The following is a 20,587-nucleotide window of genomic DNA, read 5'->3' as shown; positions in this document are numbered from 1 at the left end:
CCCCATTGATAGTCAATGCAGTAAAGTGCAATGACACTGTTATCGGGATCCCCCTTAAGGGGCCCCTCTCAGAAGTCGCTGACAGCAGCCAGCCAACCACGCGATCTCTGCTGCGGCAAAATACAAAATCTTCGGATTTTAAGCGGAATTTTATGCTTCAGGAAGCCAGAAAAGAAAATAGAGAAAGGAAGAGGAGGATAAGAAAAAACAAGATAGTGGTATGTGATAAATTACACTGGATAAAATAGCTCTACTTGTCTTGTACAAAAAAAGTGTAAGTTTGCAGCAGGTAGGCTAGCAAAAATATGTTTATGTTAGCTATCGTTACCTGCCTGACGGCAAATGCTGCTTGTAACGAACAGTTAGTGCAACTTTTTTTTCGAAAAGACGGAATGACATGAGATTGCTATAGCTTTGTAATAGGTTTTGATGAAAGTGGCATAGCATGCTCTACTATTATTTATGCTATGCATAAATAACCTGGAATAGTTAATATAGCATGCTATATTAACAATTATTATAAACATTATTTTACCAGAAAGAGGCAGAGGAACATGATTTTTTTCATAGCTTATCTTAATGTGCTAGTGTCGGGATATATACGGTAGTGACAGTTTATGCAAATATGACATTATTTTTATGAGTTACCAATAGATCTTGAACAATTACTTTATTCTGTGGCAATTTTTACACTGTTACATTTTGAAGTACAGTATCAGGACAACCCACATGTTTGACTGGTACTGTTTACATGTTTTACTGGTACTGCCCACGTTTTACTGGTACTGTTTATTAACTATTTAACAAGGTATTATAGTCATCGCTTGCAACTTTATAATAACCATCCAGATAATGTTTATAGACAGTTTACAAAACAACTAGTAACCCTTAAGTATTCCCAAAGTGTTAGGAATATCTGGTCCGTCTATCTATGTAAAAGTAATGTTTATAGATGTTTAAAAAATGGTTACTTAAAGGTTTAAAAAAAAATTAATGATACAGTGGTGTTTTTTGCAAATGTTTTCAAATTTTATGCACAGTATATGCAACAACAGTATTTGCACTGTAAACCTTTTTATTAATATAAAGTGTAGGTGAACTTAAACTGTATGGCTATGCTGGTATGCTGTGTGTGTGTGTGTGTGTGTGTGTGTGTGTGTGTGTGTGTGTGTGTGTGTGTGTGTGTGTGTGTGTGTGTGTGTGTGTGTGTGTGTGTCAGTGTCCTATCTGTGTGGATGCGTCTCATGTCAGCTAATCAAGGGACACTGACACACACACACACACACACACACACACACACACACACACACACTCGACGCATAGATAGACTCGCGTCAGTTTCCTGCTCACATCGAGTTCTCTTTTGCTCTTGAACAAACAATAACACAGAGGATTGTGAGTATTCTCATATTCGAGTCTTAAATTAGTTAAATAACGTCTTAAATGAACTTAAAGAGTTGTGAGGAAATGAGATGCGCGGGACAGCGCGTGAGATCCACGGCTGTTCTTAAAGTGACAGGAGCACTGATGATGCCTGTCATTAATGTTCATCAAAGAACAACGGGAACAGAGAAAATTGTAGCTTTAATGATGATTAATCTATATTTCATTTATTATTTATGCAGTTAAGGAAGGTTTGATAACTATTACATTTCTGTATAACAGGGAAGGCCATGGGTAAATATAACATTTATTATTTTGGTGATTTAGGTAAAATGGTTTAAAAAAAACACAGCAGAACCACAGCGCATCTGATATGACTGGCATAACGCTGGCGAAGTTAGGGACCGTCTGCAAAGTTACATACAACATTGAAACGTGTATAACGTTACCAAACTTCACTAGCATTTAAAGAGAATGACAGTCATAAAACTGACTGTAAAGTGTTCATCTAGGTGTCAGGTATGATGCACACATTTTGATATTTAATAAAATAAACTGTCAAATCATATGGAAATATGGATATGCATTATTTCACTTGGATACTGTTTGGGCTCTAACACAAAATATGCTTGATTTAAATGCATCGTAGCTGAACACTGATGAGAATATTTATTGAGAATATATTTACAGAGATAATATTAGAGATTATATTTACGACAAATTATTATTATTTATGCGTTATGCGTTGCTATTGACGACGGCCATTAAGTAAAGAAATCCCACAGAATCTAGCTTAAAAAAGTGCTTAGAGCTGCTTTAGTTATTTGTTGTTTGTTTAATTTCAAATATAAAACTTGTTGAAATGTTTTAAGTGTGTGCATCTGTTCTTTTTGAACACTTTCATCTTGTTTGAACAAAACCGTGATAATATTGATAACCGTGATAATTTGGGTCACTATAATCGTGATGTTAAATTTCCATACCGTTTCATCCCTACTTTAGTGTGAATAAGTAAAAAAGAACTACAAACACCTTGAATTAAATACTGGCCTTCTGGACTTACAAAATTTTGAGCAGGAAAATATAACTTTTATTTATTTTATCCTATGATATTAAAATTAATCTAGATTTAAATTACATCATGGGTGTGGCTTGTGGTGATAGTGGCACCAGTTGCTGCGGTAAATGTGGCATATTCGAGCGATTCTAAAATATTCTCCTGTTTAAATGCATATTGCCTGCCGTGCACAGTTAAGCTGATGCCACCGGCGTGGCGGTGCCACCGGCTTGGGCCCGTCATCGCTGCTCGCAGCTTTAATTTAAGATATATCTTTCAGAGACTACACTTATTTTCAGTATATCATTCCATAAACAAAATTGCTAACAGCATTGTTCCGTCCATTATTATTTTTTAAGTCCATATAAAATTTTGTAACAAATAAATCAAAATACTGATCAAATGCATTTGCTTATAAACACATGTTTAAAAAAAAGTTAGTTTAAAAAGTTAGTTTAGTTTTCTTAGGAATCCTTTGTGATTCGTATATTTTGCAATAGCGATAGAGCGATAGGAATAGATAAGAGTAAGAGAGCAAAGCAAATACATTTGTAAAGTCTTTGTTCAGCAGACCAACAGTAGGCCTGAACTACATTCCCATTTATGCAAAAGTCATTTCAAGCAAGTAAACATGAAACACAAATGTTTCTCTTTCATTGGAGTGGTCTGGGCTCACATCTCACAGCACACAAACTCACAGCACACAAACGAGACTCCGTCCCTCTTCAATCTCATCCTGCACCTTGTCGCTGGAGGTGGCGATCTCAGCCTGGGCTGAAAACATGGCACAGATGAAAGTGAGCACAGTGCCTCCTATGGCTGTGTAGAAGGCCCAGCCCAGAGAACACAAGCCCACTTTGTATGGCGAAGCATCCTGACCACAGTAGTCAACCACCTTCTTAGAGCCCCAGCCTGCAGGATAGAGCATCAGACCTAGAATGAGGAATAGACCTGCAAAGAGGAGAACGGGAATGCTGTAATTACAAGGACAAGTTCAAGCAAACAAATAGAAACACATACATGAATGTCCAACAATGGCAACATTAACAATAATGTTTTGTAAGTGTGTGATGCAGTTATGCTCGAGCTGGATTCTGACTGGCTGTCAAAAAATATCATTCTGAAAGTGATTTCAAAAATATCATTCCTATCCTATGTGGTTAAATTCATGGTGTGTGGACTTCCCTATTCTCATAGAATTTGAACGATTATTAAGGCAAAACATACAGACAAAACTCCCCTTTTTATGCACTGGTCAATTATTTTTTTTCTTTCAGACCATGTGACCAAAATACATATCTACATGTGTATTTTATTACACTTTTATCTGTCTGCTTTCAAATAAAACACATACAATATATGGCATGCATTGAGCCAGAAATCGCCATTTCAGTAGAATTTATATAGACCACATTTTTACAGATCACAGATTACTTGCTTGAATTATATATCATTTTATTATTTCTAAAAATATGTGTAATTTGATTACATTTAATTACTTTATTCAATTTCTGTACCAGTAAAATACTGTTAGACCTACCTGAAAAACACTTTATTTTAATATTATCTTTGCTCTATTGTATTTATTTGTGCTATTCCTTGTAGTGTTTGATTATTTATTCTTATTTTCTTTATTTTTATTTGAAATTTAAATTTTTCCTGAAGATAGCACATACTGAAACGGTGACCCTAAAACTGAACTAAACCGTGAGTAATTTGAAACACATGTACACATGTATGCATATATTTAATAACAATTTGTAATATATATATATATATATATATATATATATATATATATATATATATATATATATATATATATATATATATATATATATATATATATATATATATATATATATATATATATTATATAAACTATATAAATATATACATGCAAATATTTCTTAAATATATACATGAATGAGAGTGTATTTATATATACACAATTATACACAGTACACACACATATGTATGTGTGTACAGTATATATATTTGGAAACTGAACTAAATGCAACCCTCATTTTTCTCTTTATTGTTGCTCTTTCCTCAGCTACGTGCTCATTCAAAACGTATTTAGCCTTGTTTTCCTGACAACAACCCTGTAGCCCTTTTGAACTCTGTGATAACATCATCAGAAAAAATATCTTTACAACATGTAATAACTAAGGGTGAGCCATGAGTCAAGACTTCAATTCAATGTCATTTTGTGCCTCTAATAAGCTATGCGATTATGCTTTAAATAGATATTTGCTTCAAATCTGTGATTTAATTGTTGTAAGTACTGTTTAAAAGGCAAGGCAACAACTCTTGCTGATCTAATCTTCATACCAAACAGAGCCGGTTACTGTGATCTCTCCGTTTTATTCCGTGTTCTTACTCTAAATAGGCAAGTGAGATCCTGTCTCTGAAGTCATGCTGAAGTCATGCTCTCACTATTCACAAATTACTCAATCAAGTGTCATAAATCTTTCAATTAAATTATACAACAGCTATGCATTTCGCTTGTGCCTGTTGTTGGTCTTGGTCTTCTATAAAATGAACCACAATATTTTTATTGTACCACAATACTTTATTGTTCTAGTGTTTCCACACATGACTGCAAGTAAGGTGCATTATCATGACTGATCTGTTAGTCCCTGGTATTTTGACTCAGAGTGCCCTGCCACAGTCAACATTACAGCTCCCTTCCTTTGAACTGGGTTGAGAAGTGATCACAAAAGGAGGTTGGATTCCTGGGCCCGGATTCACAAAGCATTCAGGCCAGCATGAAATGAAAATCCAGCTCATCTTTTTTCTAAATTCACGTTATAGATTCAGATGTAGATTCATTCATGCATGTTTCACTTTTAATTTTTAGTTTTTTTAACCTCATATTGTTTAATCAGAAGGTCATCAGACTTTTTTTCCAATTATTAAATCCGCTTAAACTCACCCCTCCAGAACTGATTGTAATCCCACATCTCAAAATCCAATAAACAGCCAAACAATTTTGTTCTTGACAATCTATTACACCCAGTTGTGTATCAAAATAAGCAAAGATGTGTCGCTACTTCTGTTTCATCACAACTTTAAGAATATAATCAACTAACATTTTCGTATTTTTTTTGTTTCTTTTTGAACTTTTTCAAAAATTATTAGGGCCCGAGCACCGATGGTGTAAGGACCCTATTGTAATTGCTCAGCCTATCATTCTTCTTCTTCGAAATGAATCGCTTTTTTGAGGGCCTAAACATGCTCGAAGAACTCATGAAACTTTGCACACACATTAGAAGGGGTGAAAATTTACGCCTGATATGGGTCTCAGAATTAGGTGTGGCAAAATGAAATTCGGTAGACACATGTAACAGCCCAATACCTACAAAAAGGTCTTCTGGTGCAAAATCTGAAAACCAACAGGAAGTGATTTAATCAGACCAACAACAACATATTTTGTCAGTCTAATCTTAAAGGTCCCATGGCATGGCATTTTTCTATTATTTTATAATGTTTCCTGAGGTGTACTTATATTGTTAGTATGATTTTTACATCATAAAATGTCATAATTTAGAAATAAAAGGCGTTTTTTCAATACTGATGTTTGCCCTGTGGCTGAATGCCCTGTCTCAAGAGGCGTGTCTGCTGTGAGACTTCAGTAAAAACGCCCACTGTTGTGATTGGCTGACATCTTTGCATTTGAAATGAGCGGAGGGGGCGTGGTTTAACGAGATCTACGAGGCACGAGCAGGCACGAGCTGCTGCCAGAGAGACGGATGGACCGGAGTTCACTTCTCATCAGTTCTGTCAGTCTCAGTTCAGTGAACTGTTATAGTTACAGCATATACTTCATGTTATTAGTCTATTTCTAGTCGGAGGGGCTGTCACTCATGTCAGAAAGTTAGTAACTTTAGTAAATTATGGATCAGCGCTGACTGGAGACGCGAACCGTTTAGAACGATTCAGTCCGATTTGGGGCGCCCCGCCCTCCCAAAACGACCCCCCGCCCCCCCTGAATGAATGACAAAAAATATTTGTCATTACGGTCGACAATAAGAATTGCCTGATGGTTCAGTGCCAGCGTGAAAGACACTCGGGCCATAGCTGCATCTTCACGGAAACTGATCATTTGCGCATTTTTAAGCCTTGCCAATTTAAATATTCAAGCGCTCATAGACGAGAAAGTGTCTCTCAGTTTGATACTCGCGAAGGACCGCAACACACACACACACACACACACACGCACGGCCACGCATCTCACAGCACGTTAATAATCACACAAAATTATATCAAAATTACTGTCTTGTTGAGTATCATCGTAAACATAGTCGGTTAGGTCTTTTAAATGAACGTAAACATGAAATTTGCCAGTCACCGCCAGCATTTATGGTCATTTTCACAAGTTTTAATGGTCCACAGAATATCTAAACATGCAATATATCAAAAGAAAGAACAGACCCACTGTTTTATTCCAGCTTCATACATTATTTTTTTAATCAACACTTGAATGTTGCAAGTTTCATGAAAAAGCAACATTTTGAGCATAATCACGTTTTTGTAAAAGACTAACGTTACGTCCGAACGATGAACAAAACACAGATGTTGTAGATCGAGTCCATCAACACCCCAAAGCCTCACAGTCCTATAACTCGTCCTGGGTTGGCATTTCATTCAATAACATTAGGCAGTTGTGATTTATATGCTGTTTAATGGTGATGATCGCATTATTTTACATATGCATCTGCTTATGATAACTCACGTTCCTGCTTCTTCAGCAGTGTTTTGATCAGGAGATTCTGTTCTCGTGCAGGAAATGCGCTACAGCGCCCCCTACCGTATAACAGTGAACACACATGGAAAGCCGGAAAATATCGTCATTTGCTATATAAATATTTAGATAACAAAAGACAAAAAAAAAAAATTCACTCACTGCTCTTGACTGAATAACTTTTAATAAGGGTTAATCTGTATTTATATGCAGTGGCATATACTTTTATGCAGACTATGCAGTGATATTTTACATTTGATTACTATTTTTGTACCTGACAATCTAGTTTAGACCTACATGAAAATAACTGTTTATTTCATTTGTATATGTTTGTTCTGCTGTATTTATTTGTGCTTTTGCTCATAATTTGATTATTTGTTCTTATTTTATTACTGATGGTCTTTAACAATATAAAAAATATGTATGAGTTAGGACCCCCCCCCCCCAAAGCTGTAAACCTAGGGGAAACACTGAGTATTATTTTTAGATATGTTCCTATCATATGAAAAGCGTCAGTGATGCGCATTGAGTACACAGCACAAACAAAGACACAACAGCATTAATCGAATGTAATCCAGTTTATTGTGGGGAAAGCTGGCTAGCCCGGATATGCTCACGCTTACCCCCCTTCTGCTTAATCTCGCGCCGCGTTTGGTGCCTCTGCTGTGTGCCAGATGCAGAACTGGGGGTCGGGGATGTTGAAGGCCGACCGGTCAGTGCAGCCCAAGCTTCGGCGTGCGTGAGGTTTATCTCTAAAGATGTGACTCTGCTGATGTTGAGCAGAAACGACTGTATGCACATTTTAGAACAGATAGACGCGACGAGGACGTACAAAAACACTGACTCACAAGATAGAAAACACGAAAACACCGTTCTGTCTGGAGAGAGAGAAGCAGCTGAGTGTGCACGAATAATAAATAATTAGCTACACATCAGAAATCACTGATCACAGATCAGAAGGAACTGAAAAAAGACTTCTGTTTTAATTTGTACATCCAAACACTGAGAAACTGCCAGCGTTCACTCGTTCACAAGCAATGATCTCTCGAGCGCTTGCATGGGCGTGCCAGATTCTCTGGGTGGAGGAAAGGGAGGTAACCGTTCCTGCTTGGACGTCAAACCAGGAGACTTCAGGATTGGCTAGTTTGGCCTGTCATTTTCTCAAAGGCAGAGAGAGACAGCCAGAACTCGGGTTTACACCGATCAACATTTCTATCCACTTAGGGACAATATTCAGGCTAGGGGAACTCATATTAATGTTGAAAAACCTCATAAAATGAAAATTTCATGCCATGGGACCTTTAAGGCCTTAGCGATGTTAAATTCTGAAGATCTTGAGTTTTCACTGAAGGCCATGTCTGTGGCAGCCTGACAACGTTTGATGTTTCACCATTAAACAGGAAGCTGTTGTAAGTCAGGCATACAATGTCCGAGCTGCCCCAAACTTCACGTTTGATAATAGTCCTGACCTGAAGACATTTACATGCCAATATTCAGTTAGTCATAGTGCCACCTGCTGGCAACAGGAAATTGCATGCTTTACACTGTAATTCACTCCCAGAAACACATTTAAATATGCCATGAAGTACCAAAAATGCTAGAAACACGTTAAATCATGCAACACTCGGCTAAGTGCTAATGTGTGAGAATTACGCCACGGCAATATTTGGTTGTAGTCAAAGACTTTGGCATATTTCTCTTATATTTACCCGCTTAAATGCATGTCACCCACTATTCACTGTTTTCTTGAGGCCACCAGGTAGCGGTGGCCCCAGGTGCGAGGGCCTTTTCATTGCTGCTTGCAGCTTTAATTATTATTGTTATATCATTTTGTGTTTTTTTCTTCCTTTTATTAAATGTCAAATTACAGCGAATAAATGAATGAATAAATTAATTTCATTAAACTAACACTTTACCAGTGTTTAAGTATTGAACTTGATGTAGAATAAGGCAGCCTCATATGTAGGCTATAGCAAACAATCGGATGCCTGTCATTTTATTCCTTTTAAAAATGTATGTTCTTAAGAAAAAATAATAATAATTTACTTTTTATGAACTTGCAGTTAACCTTTAATTTTTTTTAAAGAAGACTTTCATGAATTCAGTCCCTGGTGCACCACCATCAGGAAAGTATGCGAAAGATACACTTGTGTTTAAAGGTTTGAGAGGTTCTGTTTCAAATCAGAAATAGGACAAGCTTAACAAGGTTTTATAAACATTGGAGACACCAGAGAGACACTGAAGTAACATTCCCAATGCCGTAATATTTAGACTGTCTTTTCTGTAATAGGATGATGAGAGTGCTGAAGCTCATAATTAGATAGCATGGTCTTTGAGGTCACCAGAGGAATGTCAAACCCTTGAATCTGGTAGTTCAGAGCATTCTGGGGGTAACTTGAGTGTCTCACTTAAATATACTCCCTAATTTTCTGTGTCTAGTTGATTGTGGTTCAAAGCTAAAGATGACCATCAACTGCCACCCCAAAAGACTGCCAAGAATCTAAGAAAGCAGTGTTTCAGTATATGTTCCCATCTTACCTGCTATTCCCTGAAGCAGGCCACACACGTTGAATATGCTCTTCTTCAAGATACTCTGGAAGCACATGCTGAAAACCGAAAGGATGCCCACTACGGACAGGAGAAAGATTCCGATGACTAGAAATATAACAGTTGCCTGCCAGAAGCCACTGGCTATTTCCATAAAGTCTGTGGCGTAGGGCCCACATTGGGCCACTTTCTGCTGTGCCACCTTGATGCAGCGGTTATAAATACCCAGGTTGCGCTGGTTATTGCGTTGTGAAGCGGTGACGGTGAAGTTGAATTCAGAACCATCTGGATATCCCACGAGCCATTCAGCACTCATAAAGGCCACCAGTTCAGCAAACGCCACCACAATGCTCATCAAGGTCCATAACATAGAGCGGCATGTGACTATGACGTGACACATTCTGCAGAACCTTGGATGCCGGCACTTGAGAGGAAACGCTTTCTTCTCTGTTGAGGTCAAGCAGCACGTCAGTGAAGGTCCGTTGGTGTTATCATCACAGCTGAATCAGCCCCATATCTCTTCAAACTGCATCACTGAACAACTCCTGAGCTCTTGAACCATCTGCAAAGTATCCGTGTACTGACACAAATCTATGAAGAGGAAAAAAAGGAACATTTGTTTGGAAAGTTATAATCAAGACCATAAATCTAGATTGCTCAAGAGCTCTGAATCAGCACACTGATCTCTGTAACAAAAACAAGCCACTTCGATTCTCATCAGGTTTTAGAATATATAAAGGTGGCACACTTCTTTCATGACTCAGGAACAATTATTCTTTTAAAGTGGTTATTTTTTTAATGAACTGTTTTAAGTGAAAAAAATGTATCACCCTACTGAAAGAGAGAACTTTAGGAGTGAAACTGTGATGACTGAAACTGTGAGGTGGGAGACATACTGGAGCCATAAACAACACAGTATTTGAAGATGCAGATGCTGCATGAAGTCGTCACGAAATGGAAGTCGGGGTGGGCGATCTGACGATTTTATATTGTGATCGATCTTAAAGATTTCCATGATATTCTCTTCAAACGAATTGTAGAGAATGTGAACTTTTATATCCTCGTAATAATGTTAAAATACAGCAATGACTGCCAACAAGTACTGGCTGTACTGACTTGCCAAATTATATTGTGTGTCTCTTTCATGCGTGGCGATGCATTTGAAAAACATTTCAACAGCAGTAGCGCTGTGCGATGAATCAAATTTTAGTTTCGGTTTCGATTTTACATGATAATCAAAATAAAATTATCATTGTGCCACATACCGTTCCTTTCCTTTAAACCGGTGTGCTTTCGCCCTTCCTTAAAAGCCTAAAATTAATGTCCAAATCAGTTAAATCATGTAACGTGACTGTCATAAAATGCTGTCTACTGCGGGACATGCTTTATTTTAAAAAGTTATTAAAATCGCATTAAACTGAGAAAGAGATTGATCCCCACACACTTTCTGTGTGAGCGAGGCAAGATGGACCGGAACACCGCCGAGCAAAGTACACTTGGGGTTTCAGGAACACGCCTAAACAGTCAAATATACACACGCCAATAAACACGTCATCAGAGAATAGAAGAGGTAGGGGAAATTGAATGAAGTAGAGACGCACACTGATAAATAATTGAGATTATATTTAGCAATAATCCATAAAAAAACAAGAAGTGTCAATTTTGATTTCATGGTGAAAAACTATATTTTGTCATTTTTTTATAAACCTATATGAAAACTAATATAAGTATTTAAAGGTGATATGTATAATTTCTGCACTACTAGCATCACCAGAAGAAATTGCACAATAGGTGTGTTCAACTTCAACTGCAGTTGGGTTTACCAATCTGCAAGTTTTGCCACTTGCAATTGAGGTCGGAGATAAAAATGGAGCTGTCAAGTTGGACACTTTCTGCTTGCTGTAGTGGTATTCACGGCACTGTCAAGTCAGACAGAATTTTTAACCGTCATGTACTGCTTTAAGTGTGGTCTGCTCAGAGCAGTATTAAGTCAAGCACACACCTAATGACTGTTATGAACAACCCAATCCCATGGGAAAATATAACTATTTTATGAGGTGCCGATTTTGTATGAATGGGGTTAGGGGGTTAACCTTCATTCTTACTTTCTCTAAAATCTTACAATTTCATATGAATTAGCCACCAATTCACTAAATGTTTAAGTCATTTCACATATCGCAGGACATTGCTGCTGCAAGCTGAAACTTTCACCTAGGTCTGTGTTATGACAGGTCCTTATACTGTGATACCGCAAGATTGTGTAAGTAGAAAATGCCTGTTTGTACAGGCATGTAAGGTGATAAAATAAAGAATTTGAAAGAACAAATTCTACTTCACCTCAATGAAATCCTAATCTAAACAAAAGAAAAAGGCTTGACATTTCAGACTTAAAAACTCCTAGTTTAAGTAAACTAAGGTTGAGTGCATGATGACAGGTAAGGGTTTCCTTAAAACCTTCAATGACAGTAATGTGCAGGCAGATTATGAATGTATTGAATGAATAATTATGTCAGGTTTTCACTTGGTATCAAGCACTTTTTTCCGTTAAAATTGAAATGGCAGGCAATCGCAACACCATGTCAAAGCTTGTTGTCCCAGGGAATCTCCAAATATAGGCTATACACATACAGTATGTCTTCTGTGTACATATTTTTGTTGTTGTTGCAACCAATAAACTTGTCCTTTCAGTTCTCAAGAATGATTGCTTTATTATTAATAAGCTGCATCGTGGGCTGCCCAACCATGATAAAGTGTTTACCTGAATGGCCAGAATGTTTCAGATCTAAGAAACACAAAGAATGAGCTCACGCTTAATTTAATCACACCACATGATTTCCCCAAAAAAGGAGGTAGAAAACCAAATAGGAAAGTGCCATGGATTCTTAAGGGGCCTGAAGAATGTCAGAGCCTGTTGCTGTGAGATGTGGACACAAAGGCTCTCCTGCTGGGGAATTAACATAGTCCTGAAAAGGGATGAAGAGGTTCTCTACCTCTGAATGAAGATGGAACCCAGTCCCTAGAAATTCAATGGCTCAAGTTTCAAATGGTTATTTGACCAAATTTTGCCTCCAAAACAGTTTGAAAGTTGACAAGAATCCTACAATGTATTCATCCTCAATAATCCTCATCCTTTTCCTTATATGTAATTAATACTGGCTATCCTCTACTTTATAAATATAGTGTTTTCATTGAAAGATTCTGACACTTTTATTGTAGGATTGCATTAACACAGTGGTGATATATTAATTGGTGGTATCATGGTTCACATGGTACATCAACGAAAATGTATGGTAGCCTACATGTCCAAACACAATAGTATTGTCATGTTCCCTTTCGAACGGTCAGTTCGTACTGCGTCTTTAAGACGCTATGGGGATAGGTTCTCCTATTCTCGAATACTGAAGCATTTATAAAATCACGCAGTGCTACTGCACAGTCAAAACGGAGTCGAGACTACTCGCGCGCTATTGGCTGGCCAGTGGCAACTGCATGAACCAATGGCAGAACAGCGTATCTGAGCGAGCCTATGGGCGCTAAGCCCGAGACGCTGAACACAGAAGCCCGCGAACTGAGCGTAAAAGCCCGCGAAGGGCGCCCTTAAAATACGCTGTAATGCCCCAAAAACGTCAGATTTTTCTCCTTCAGCGAAGTTTTCTAATCCTCGCTGATACCTTTTTCTGAAGCTTACCGTGAAAGACGAGCCGTCAGCGGAATTGAGCCAGCCAGCCCGGACCTTGAGAGTCGGTCTGTCTTCAGCGCTCTCATCCAGCATCCGCGAGCTGTCGCTCCTTCTCCCCTGCGCTCGCCGGTGAAAAACACTTCGGTGTATCCTTGAGTACAATTAAGAATACACATGTCACAATTTTGTATTAGGTGCAGCACAACTCTGCATCAGGAGGATGCCCATGATCAGTGCATTACCTGTCTGGGCAAGGCCCACGCTGACACTGCTCTCTCTGGGTCCGGCTGCTCCCACTGCGAGAGCATGCCCATCTCCTCCCTCCGTTCGCGGATCGCGTTCTTCTCAGAGCGCGACCCCGCCCCTCGCGCTCTCCCGCTCCCTTTCCCGTCCGAACCCCGGCGGAAAAAGCGGCGGAGCCAGAGGGCTGACTATACTGAGGCGGGCGAGCTCACGTCGGCCCAGTGCCCGCGTGCCTCGTCCCCGCCTCAGAGAGACGTTTCCCCAGTAACGTTCTCTCGTTTAGACCTGCTTCCTCCGCTCGACGCCGAGGACCTGGTCTCATTCGGCGGCAATGATGAGGACGATCCACACGACGGCTCCGTGTCCCTCGTCGCCTCCGATGCCGAGGAATGGTCGGGCTCCGTTGGCGACCCCACCCCCTCGACATCTCAGCAGCGGAATGACGCGGCTAAGGCTGGTGCGGACACCGAGCTCATCCGTGTCCTCCATAAGGCCGTTGGCGAGCTGGGCCTGGATTGGGCAGCCCCTGAAGAGCCCACACCTAGCCGTCTCGATGAATGGTACCTCCCGGGGCGCCAGCAGGCCCCTCGGCAGAGAGCGGCCCCATTTTTCCCTGAGGTGCACCAGGAGCTGGCGAAGTCATGGCGCGCTCCCTACTCCGCTCGCCTCCGCCCATCCACCTCGCACGCGCTCTCCACCATTGACGGCGCAGTCGAGAAGGGCTATGAGAAACTCCCACCGCTCGAGGAGTCGGTGGCTGCACACCTCTGCCCGCCCTCCGCGATAGGCTGGAAGCCCAAAATCGCGCACCCTTCGAAGCCCTGCCGTACCACGGCGGCCTTGGCGAATAGGGCCTATGCTTCCGCCGGCCACGCAGGCTCCGCTCTCCACACGATGGCGGTCCTGCAGGTATTCCAGGCGAAGCTCCTTCGGGCTATGGACGAGTCCGGTCCAGACCAGGAGGTGTTTCGTGACCTCCGAAGCGCCACAGATCTGGCCCTTCGAGCTACGAAGGCCACCGCCCAGGCCATCGGCAGGTCGATGGCTAGTCTCGTGGTGTTAGAGCGGCACTTGTGGTTAAACCTCACGGAGATCAAGGAGGCCGATAAAACTGCCTTCCTCGACGCTCCCATTTCTCCGAATGGTCTGTTCGGTCCCGCGGTGGACGGTTTCGCGGAACGTTTCACCACGGCGCAGAAAGCGTCCCAGGCGATGAGCCATTTTCTGCCTAAAAGAGCCAGCGCCGCCTCTTCAACTCGGCCGAGAGCTCCGTACCAGCAGCAGCAACCGCAGCGCAGATCTGCGACCGCGACCACACCCGCGCTCGCTCCCGTGCAGCCCCGCCCACCTTATGACCAACGTCAACGTCAGCGTCATCACCAGGCAAAGCGCTTCCCACCGAAGCGTCAGGGCCCCAGACCTAAGATCACGCTGGACCCTGATCACAGGAAGCAGTCCTGACCGGCTGCTCAGGAAGAGAGGAGGGGTGAGCTCCGCCCAAGTTGGTCCGCCCCCCAAAAGACTCCGAATTCTCTCCCCGCGGCCCGTTTTTGTTCCGGCCCGGGAGAAACATATTGTGTTTATAAAAAATGTGAGCAGCGAGCCCGCGCTTGCGCGCGCTCCACTGCACTCTGCCGCTGTTATTGCGTGTTCAATAAAGAACTTGAATGTTCAACAAATGAGTCTTCTTTCTCTTCCGCACCACACGACGGTCGGCGCGCGGCAAAACGCGCCGCCGTTCGACACTATAAAACCCCTGTGCAACTGGGCAGAGGCTTGGAAAGCAATCCCTGGTGTGTCACAGTGGGTTATAGAAACAATTCAACTAGGCTATTCGCTCCAATTTGCTCGCAAACCACCGCGATTCGCGGGCATAACTTACACTTCAGTGAAGAGCAACGTAACCCACGTCCTCAAAACCGAAGTGGAAAGCCTATTGATGAAAGGAGCTATAGAGGCGGTGCCTGCAGCTCAAAGCGAGTCAGGGTTTTACAGCCGTTACTTCCTGGTTCCCAAGAAAGATGGCGGCCTCAGGCCCATCTTAGACCTCAGACATCTGAACAAGGCTCTTATCAAACGGCCGTTCAGAATGCTGACATTAAAACAAATCATTGCGCAAATCCGCCCGATGGATTGGTTTTTCTCAGTAGATCTGAAAGATGCCTACTTTCATATCCAAATTATCCCACGTCACAGACCATTTCTGAGATTCGCGTTCGACGGGAAGGCCTACCAGTACACAGTCCTGCCATTTGGCCTGTCTCTAGCACCCCGCACTTTCACAAAGTGTATGGATGCAGCTCTCTCCCCTTTAAGACAAATGGGAATGCGCATTCTGAACTACCTCGACGACTGGCTCATACTGGCCCAGTCGGAGGAAGAGCTACAATCTCACAAATCTGTGCTACTCAGCCATCTAGAATGCCTGGGTCTCAGAATAAATACAGCCAAGAGCTCGTTGCTTCCCAGACAGAGGATCTCTTTTCTGGGAACGATTTTAGACTCAGCCCAAATGAGGGCGTGGCTGTCAAACGAACGTGCGCTGACTACACAGCAGCTTGCACACTCGTTCAAAACAGGAACCAACAGACCCCTGAGAATTTTTCAGAGAATGCTAGGCCTTATGGCATCAGCTTCTCCAGTACTTCCGCTGGGTATGATGCAAATGCGCCCCCTGCAGTACTGGCTGAAATCACGGGTTCCTCCCCAAGCGTGGCATTCAGGCCAGCTTTGGATCAAAGTGGGCCGCGGCTGTGTCAAAGCCTTGGCCCCGTGGTCGAATCCCCGCCTCTACGAGTCAGGGGTGAGCTTGGGAACAGTTTCCAGACGGATGGTGGTCACCACAGATGCCTCCAACACGGGTTGGGGTGCTCTGTGCGAGGGCGAACCTGCCTTCGGCTCATGGTCGAACGCGGAGTCACGGTTGCACATAAACTGCCTAGAAATGCTGGCAGTGGTGCTAGCCCTCGAGACTTTCTCACCACGTCTTTTGGGTCATCACGTCCTAGTCCGTACGGACAACACGACAGTGGTCTCCTACGTAAATCGCCAAGGCGGGCTCAGGTCGAGATGGCTCAACCAACAGGTCAGACATCTCCTCCTATGGGCAAAAGACAGAATGCATTCGCTAAGAGCAGTGCACGTGCCGGGCAGACTGAACCAGGGAGCAGACATGCTCTCCAGGGGCCTCGTGTCCCCGGGGGAATGGTCCCTTCATCCCCAAACGGTTCAAATGATATGGAATGTTTTCGAGAGGGCAGAGGTCGACCTCTTCGCCTCCGAAGACAACTGTCATTGCCCAATTTATTTTTCAAAGAGCAAGGATGCGCTGGCCCACGAATGGCCCAGCTGCCTGCTTTATGCTTTTCCACCAGTACCGCTTATTCCCCAGGTCTTAAAAAGAATCAGGGAATGCGGGCACACAGTCCTGCTAGTGGCTCCACTCTGGCGAACCCACCACTGGTTTCCCGAGCTGATTCAGCTGCTATCAGCATCCCCTTGGCCAGTCCCGCTGAGAAAAGATCTCCTATCTCAGGCGAACGGGACAATATGGCACCCCCGTCCCAAACTATGGGCGCTACATGTTTGGCCCCTCAAGGGGAGCTCGAGAACCTCCCAGTGAGTGTCCTGAACACCATCGGTGAAGCTAGAGCCCCGTCTACTAGACGTCTCTATGCCCTTAAATGGTCAGTGTTTTCTGACTGGTGTTCAGCCAGGAACCATAACCCAGTGTCATGTGAGATATCACAGATACTTGTTTTTCTACAAGAGATGTTGGATGCAGGACGCACTCCATCCACACTCAAAGTCTACACGGCAGCCATTGCCGCATCTCATATGCCTATAGCTGGCCAATCAGTAGGCAGGCACGACATGGTCATAAAATTCTTAAAGGGAGCTAGGAGGCTTAACCCTCCTCGCCCTCCTACGGTGCCATCCTGGGATCTTTCTTTGGTCCTACGAGCACTAAAAGGACCTCCCTTCGAGCCAATGCAGACGGCTGAACTAAAACCGCTTTCACTGAAAACCGCCCTGCTATTAGCATTGGCATCAGTTAAGCGTGTTGGTGACATTCAAGCGCTCTCCGTGAACGCATCATGTCTAGAATTTGGCCCAGGTGATTCTAAAGTCATACTCAAACCAAGACATGGCTATGTGCCTAAAGTGCTTTCAACACCGTTCAAAGCACAGGTAATCACTCTTTCTGCTCTTCCACCCTCCGAGGATGAGAGACAGTTACACCTGCTCTGCCCTGTTAGGGCGCTCAGAGCATATATTGAGCGGTCCTCCCACTTTAGGCAGTCGGAGCAGCTCTTTGTAAGCTTTGGTGGCCGCACTAAGGGACTGCCGGTCACCAAGCAAAGTCTAGCCAGATGGCTAGTTGACGCAATAGCGCTAGCATACGATACTATGGGCCTTCAATGTCCCATAGGTGTCAAAGCTCACTCCACTAGAGGCATGGCCTCCTCCTGGGCGTGGTCTAGTGGAGTGTCTATTGGTGACATCTGTAGATCGGCAGGCTGGTCCTCACCATCTACTTTTACCAGATTCTACAGCCTAGAAGTCCCTGCACTGCAGGCACAGATCCTTGCTGTATAATAATAAGTATTAACGGGTAACCCGTCCTTATTAGTTAAGCATCTGGGTCTTCATATGCTCAATGCATAACTTAAATTTTTCCCCTTAAATTGCTGGCCTCTATGAGCCCAGTATGAAAAGGGAGATATATATATATATAAATATATATCATGACATGTCAATAACTCTAGTCTTGGGCCCCCTTATAGTGCTCAAACTGAGGGAGTACATACCATTGCGCTTCATAGCACGGCGGGATTAAATAGGCCCCCATAGCGTCTTAAAGACGCAGTACGAACTGACCGTTCGAAAGGGAACGTACTCGGTTACTTAACGTAACCTCGGTTCCCTGAGATAAGGGAAGGAGTACTGCGTAGACTGCCGTGCAATGGCGCTAAAACAACGGGTGACCTTCGCTTCAGTCGAATTAACCTGACGTTTTTGGGGCATTACAGCGTATTTTAAGGGCGCCCTTCGCGGGCTTTTACGCTCAGTTCGCGGGCTTCTGTGTTCAGCGTCTCGGGCTTAGCGCCCATAGGCTCGCTCAGATACGCTGTTCTGCCATTGGTTCATGCAGTTGCCACTGGCCAGCCAATAGCGCGCGAGTAGTCTCGACTCCGTTTTGACTGTGCAGTAGCACTGCGTGATTTTATAAATGCTTCAGTATTCGAGAATAGGAGAACCTATCCCCATAGCGTCTTAAAGACGCAGTACTCCTTCCCTTATCTCAGGGAACCGAGGTTACGTTAAGTAACCGAGTACGTTACCATGCCCAAAAACCACAATAATCCCATGATACTTTTTGGTTAGTGAAATATTTATCCCCAAAACATTATAGGGTACATTTCCCAAAACATATAGTGTCATGTTCAGAAAACCATACTAGTTCCATGTTTGGTTAGTAGCCAAGCAAGCCAACTTTGATAATAACTTCTTCAATCTTAAACTGTCTACCGGCTATAAGACTTTTTCTCATACCTCCAAAAACAAAGTTTGCCTAAAAGCACACAGTTTGAAAGCAGTTTTATTGATATATGGGACTACGCGAGGCAGTAAATTCATCTGGATCACATCTCTATTCGCTTGTTCTGTTTCTCTGAATGACTTCGTTATAAAATTGTATCATCCCACAGAGTAGCCTAATGGTCTCTTTTGTTCAGCGTGATTTTCGACGATGTCAAAACCTAGATTCGACACAACTAAATTGAGAACAATAACATGCAGTCTGAAAGGCAAACTTAAAATAATTGTATCCCCCTTACCTTAACAGTGGTGAATTAACGGGCTGTTCGCTGATAAGTCTTAAACTTCCTGCTGTGGCGGATCTCTTCTGTTCTGACGCTACACGACACGAGCCAGAAGGGAAGAGCCACAGCAGAAACATTCACAATCAGACCTCTGGAATACATGGAAAATCATACAATATGCCATTGTTTAGCATTCGTGGATCCAAACTCGGTGCTAGTCACAAAACTCTCAAATTAATGTCAGTTCTTACCAACTTTAGCTACTTTCTCATTGTTTCTTCACCGCCTTCTTTCCTGTAGCCCCTCGGGAAGTTATTATTGTTCGGAATGCGCCTATACGCCTATAAGGTAGACAGCACAGCTCACTATAGGTTTTGAGGCATAGGCGAGCTCTCCTTTTTCTATCATGTATCGCCGTTTTCGTTTTTGAAGAAGTATACATTTGTCTGGAGAATCTGATTAACTATATCATTTCATGATATTTCAAGAGACACCGTGCATTTATAGTGTGGTGGGAAGGAAGACTATACATTTTCACAGCTGGATGCTTCAAGAGTAGCCTACTTTTGGCCCTGGGGACTCTTTTAAAACACTTTTTACACTCTCACAAATTAGTTTAACTTGTCCACAATTTCAAACATTGTAAATATTCACCTGAGAATCTTGTCATTTTTACATACTTTTTCTGAAAAAAAAATGTCTGTCATAACCAAGTGTCTTTTATACGGTTTTAGCATTCTTTGGAGGAAATTATATTTGATTTTTTTTTTTTTTTTTTGAATGGCCAACATCTGTGTTAAATATTAAATACACAATTAAATAGTATTTTCATATTTTTCACAAAACTATAGCCTGCTTGAAAATGATAATAAAAATATTCTGTTCTCAAATTTAATACATAGATTTTACTTTGATTTGTTCACACAGCCTATATTTCATCTCAAGATCATCAGTGTTGTTTTCTTGCTAAACTAGGTTATGCTAACTTTTGAAGAAGAAAAAACTTCATCATGGAGAAAACTGCTTGGTAGCCTTTACTTGCGCAAATACATATGCAGTTTAAAATGTTTGTTGTGATGCTATGCTGCAGCTGTGGGACAGACATA

The 20,587-nt window shown here is 42.1% G+C and overlaps 1 protein-coding gene across 2 annotated transcripts; it reads right to left on the bottom strand.

The window, feature by feature from the left end:
- Window positions 1–659: 659 nt before the first annotated feature.
- lhfpl2b (LHFPL tetraspan subfamily member 2b) lies at window positions 660–19,812 on the bottom strand. Of its 2 annotated transcripts, XM_079815810.1 has the most exons (5): window positions 19,733–19,810; window positions 19,497–19,632; window positions 13,423–13,564; window positions 9,726–10,325; window positions 1,566–3,391 (listed from the first exon to the last, which is right to left on the bottom strand). In XM_079815810.1, exons 4-5 carry the CDS (start codon window positions 10,132–10,134, stop codon window positions 3,135–3,137), a joined length of 666 nt encoding a protein of 221 aa, XP_079671936.1. In that variant the 5' UTR covers window positions 10,135–10,325; window positions 13,423–13,564; window positions 19,497–19,632; window positions 19,733–19,810; the 3' UTR covers window positions 1,566–3,134. The 2 variants fall into 2 exon arrangements, with proteins under 2 accessions (XP_079671935.1, XP_079671936.1); XM_079815809.1 differs by lacking the exon at window positions 13,423–13,564 and having other exon boundaries at window positions 660–3,391; window positions 19,733–19,812.
- Between the last annotated feature and the right edge of the window lie 775 nt (window positions 19,813–20,587).

This window comes from Gobio gobio, assembly GCF_949357685.1.
Source record: "Gobio gobio genome assembly, chromosome: 4".
In the NCBI taxonomy this organism is placed as follows: Eukaryota; Metazoa; Chordata; class Actinopteri; order Cypriniformes; family Gobionidae; genus Gobio; species Gobio gobio.
Note: the sequence above shows the minus strand (reverse complement) of the source record. Positions and strands in the feature narration are given on the sequence as shown.

Coding starts and splice junctions, on each gene's coding strand:
- lhfpl2b (XM_079815809.1), bottom strand. CDS start 10,134: ATGTGTCACGTCATAGTCACATGCCGCTCTATGTTATGGACCTTGATG. Junction 3,392..9,725: donor CCTGCTTCAGGGAATAGCAG/GTAAGATGGGAA, acceptor TCCTCTTTGCAG/GTCTATTCCTCATTCTAGGT.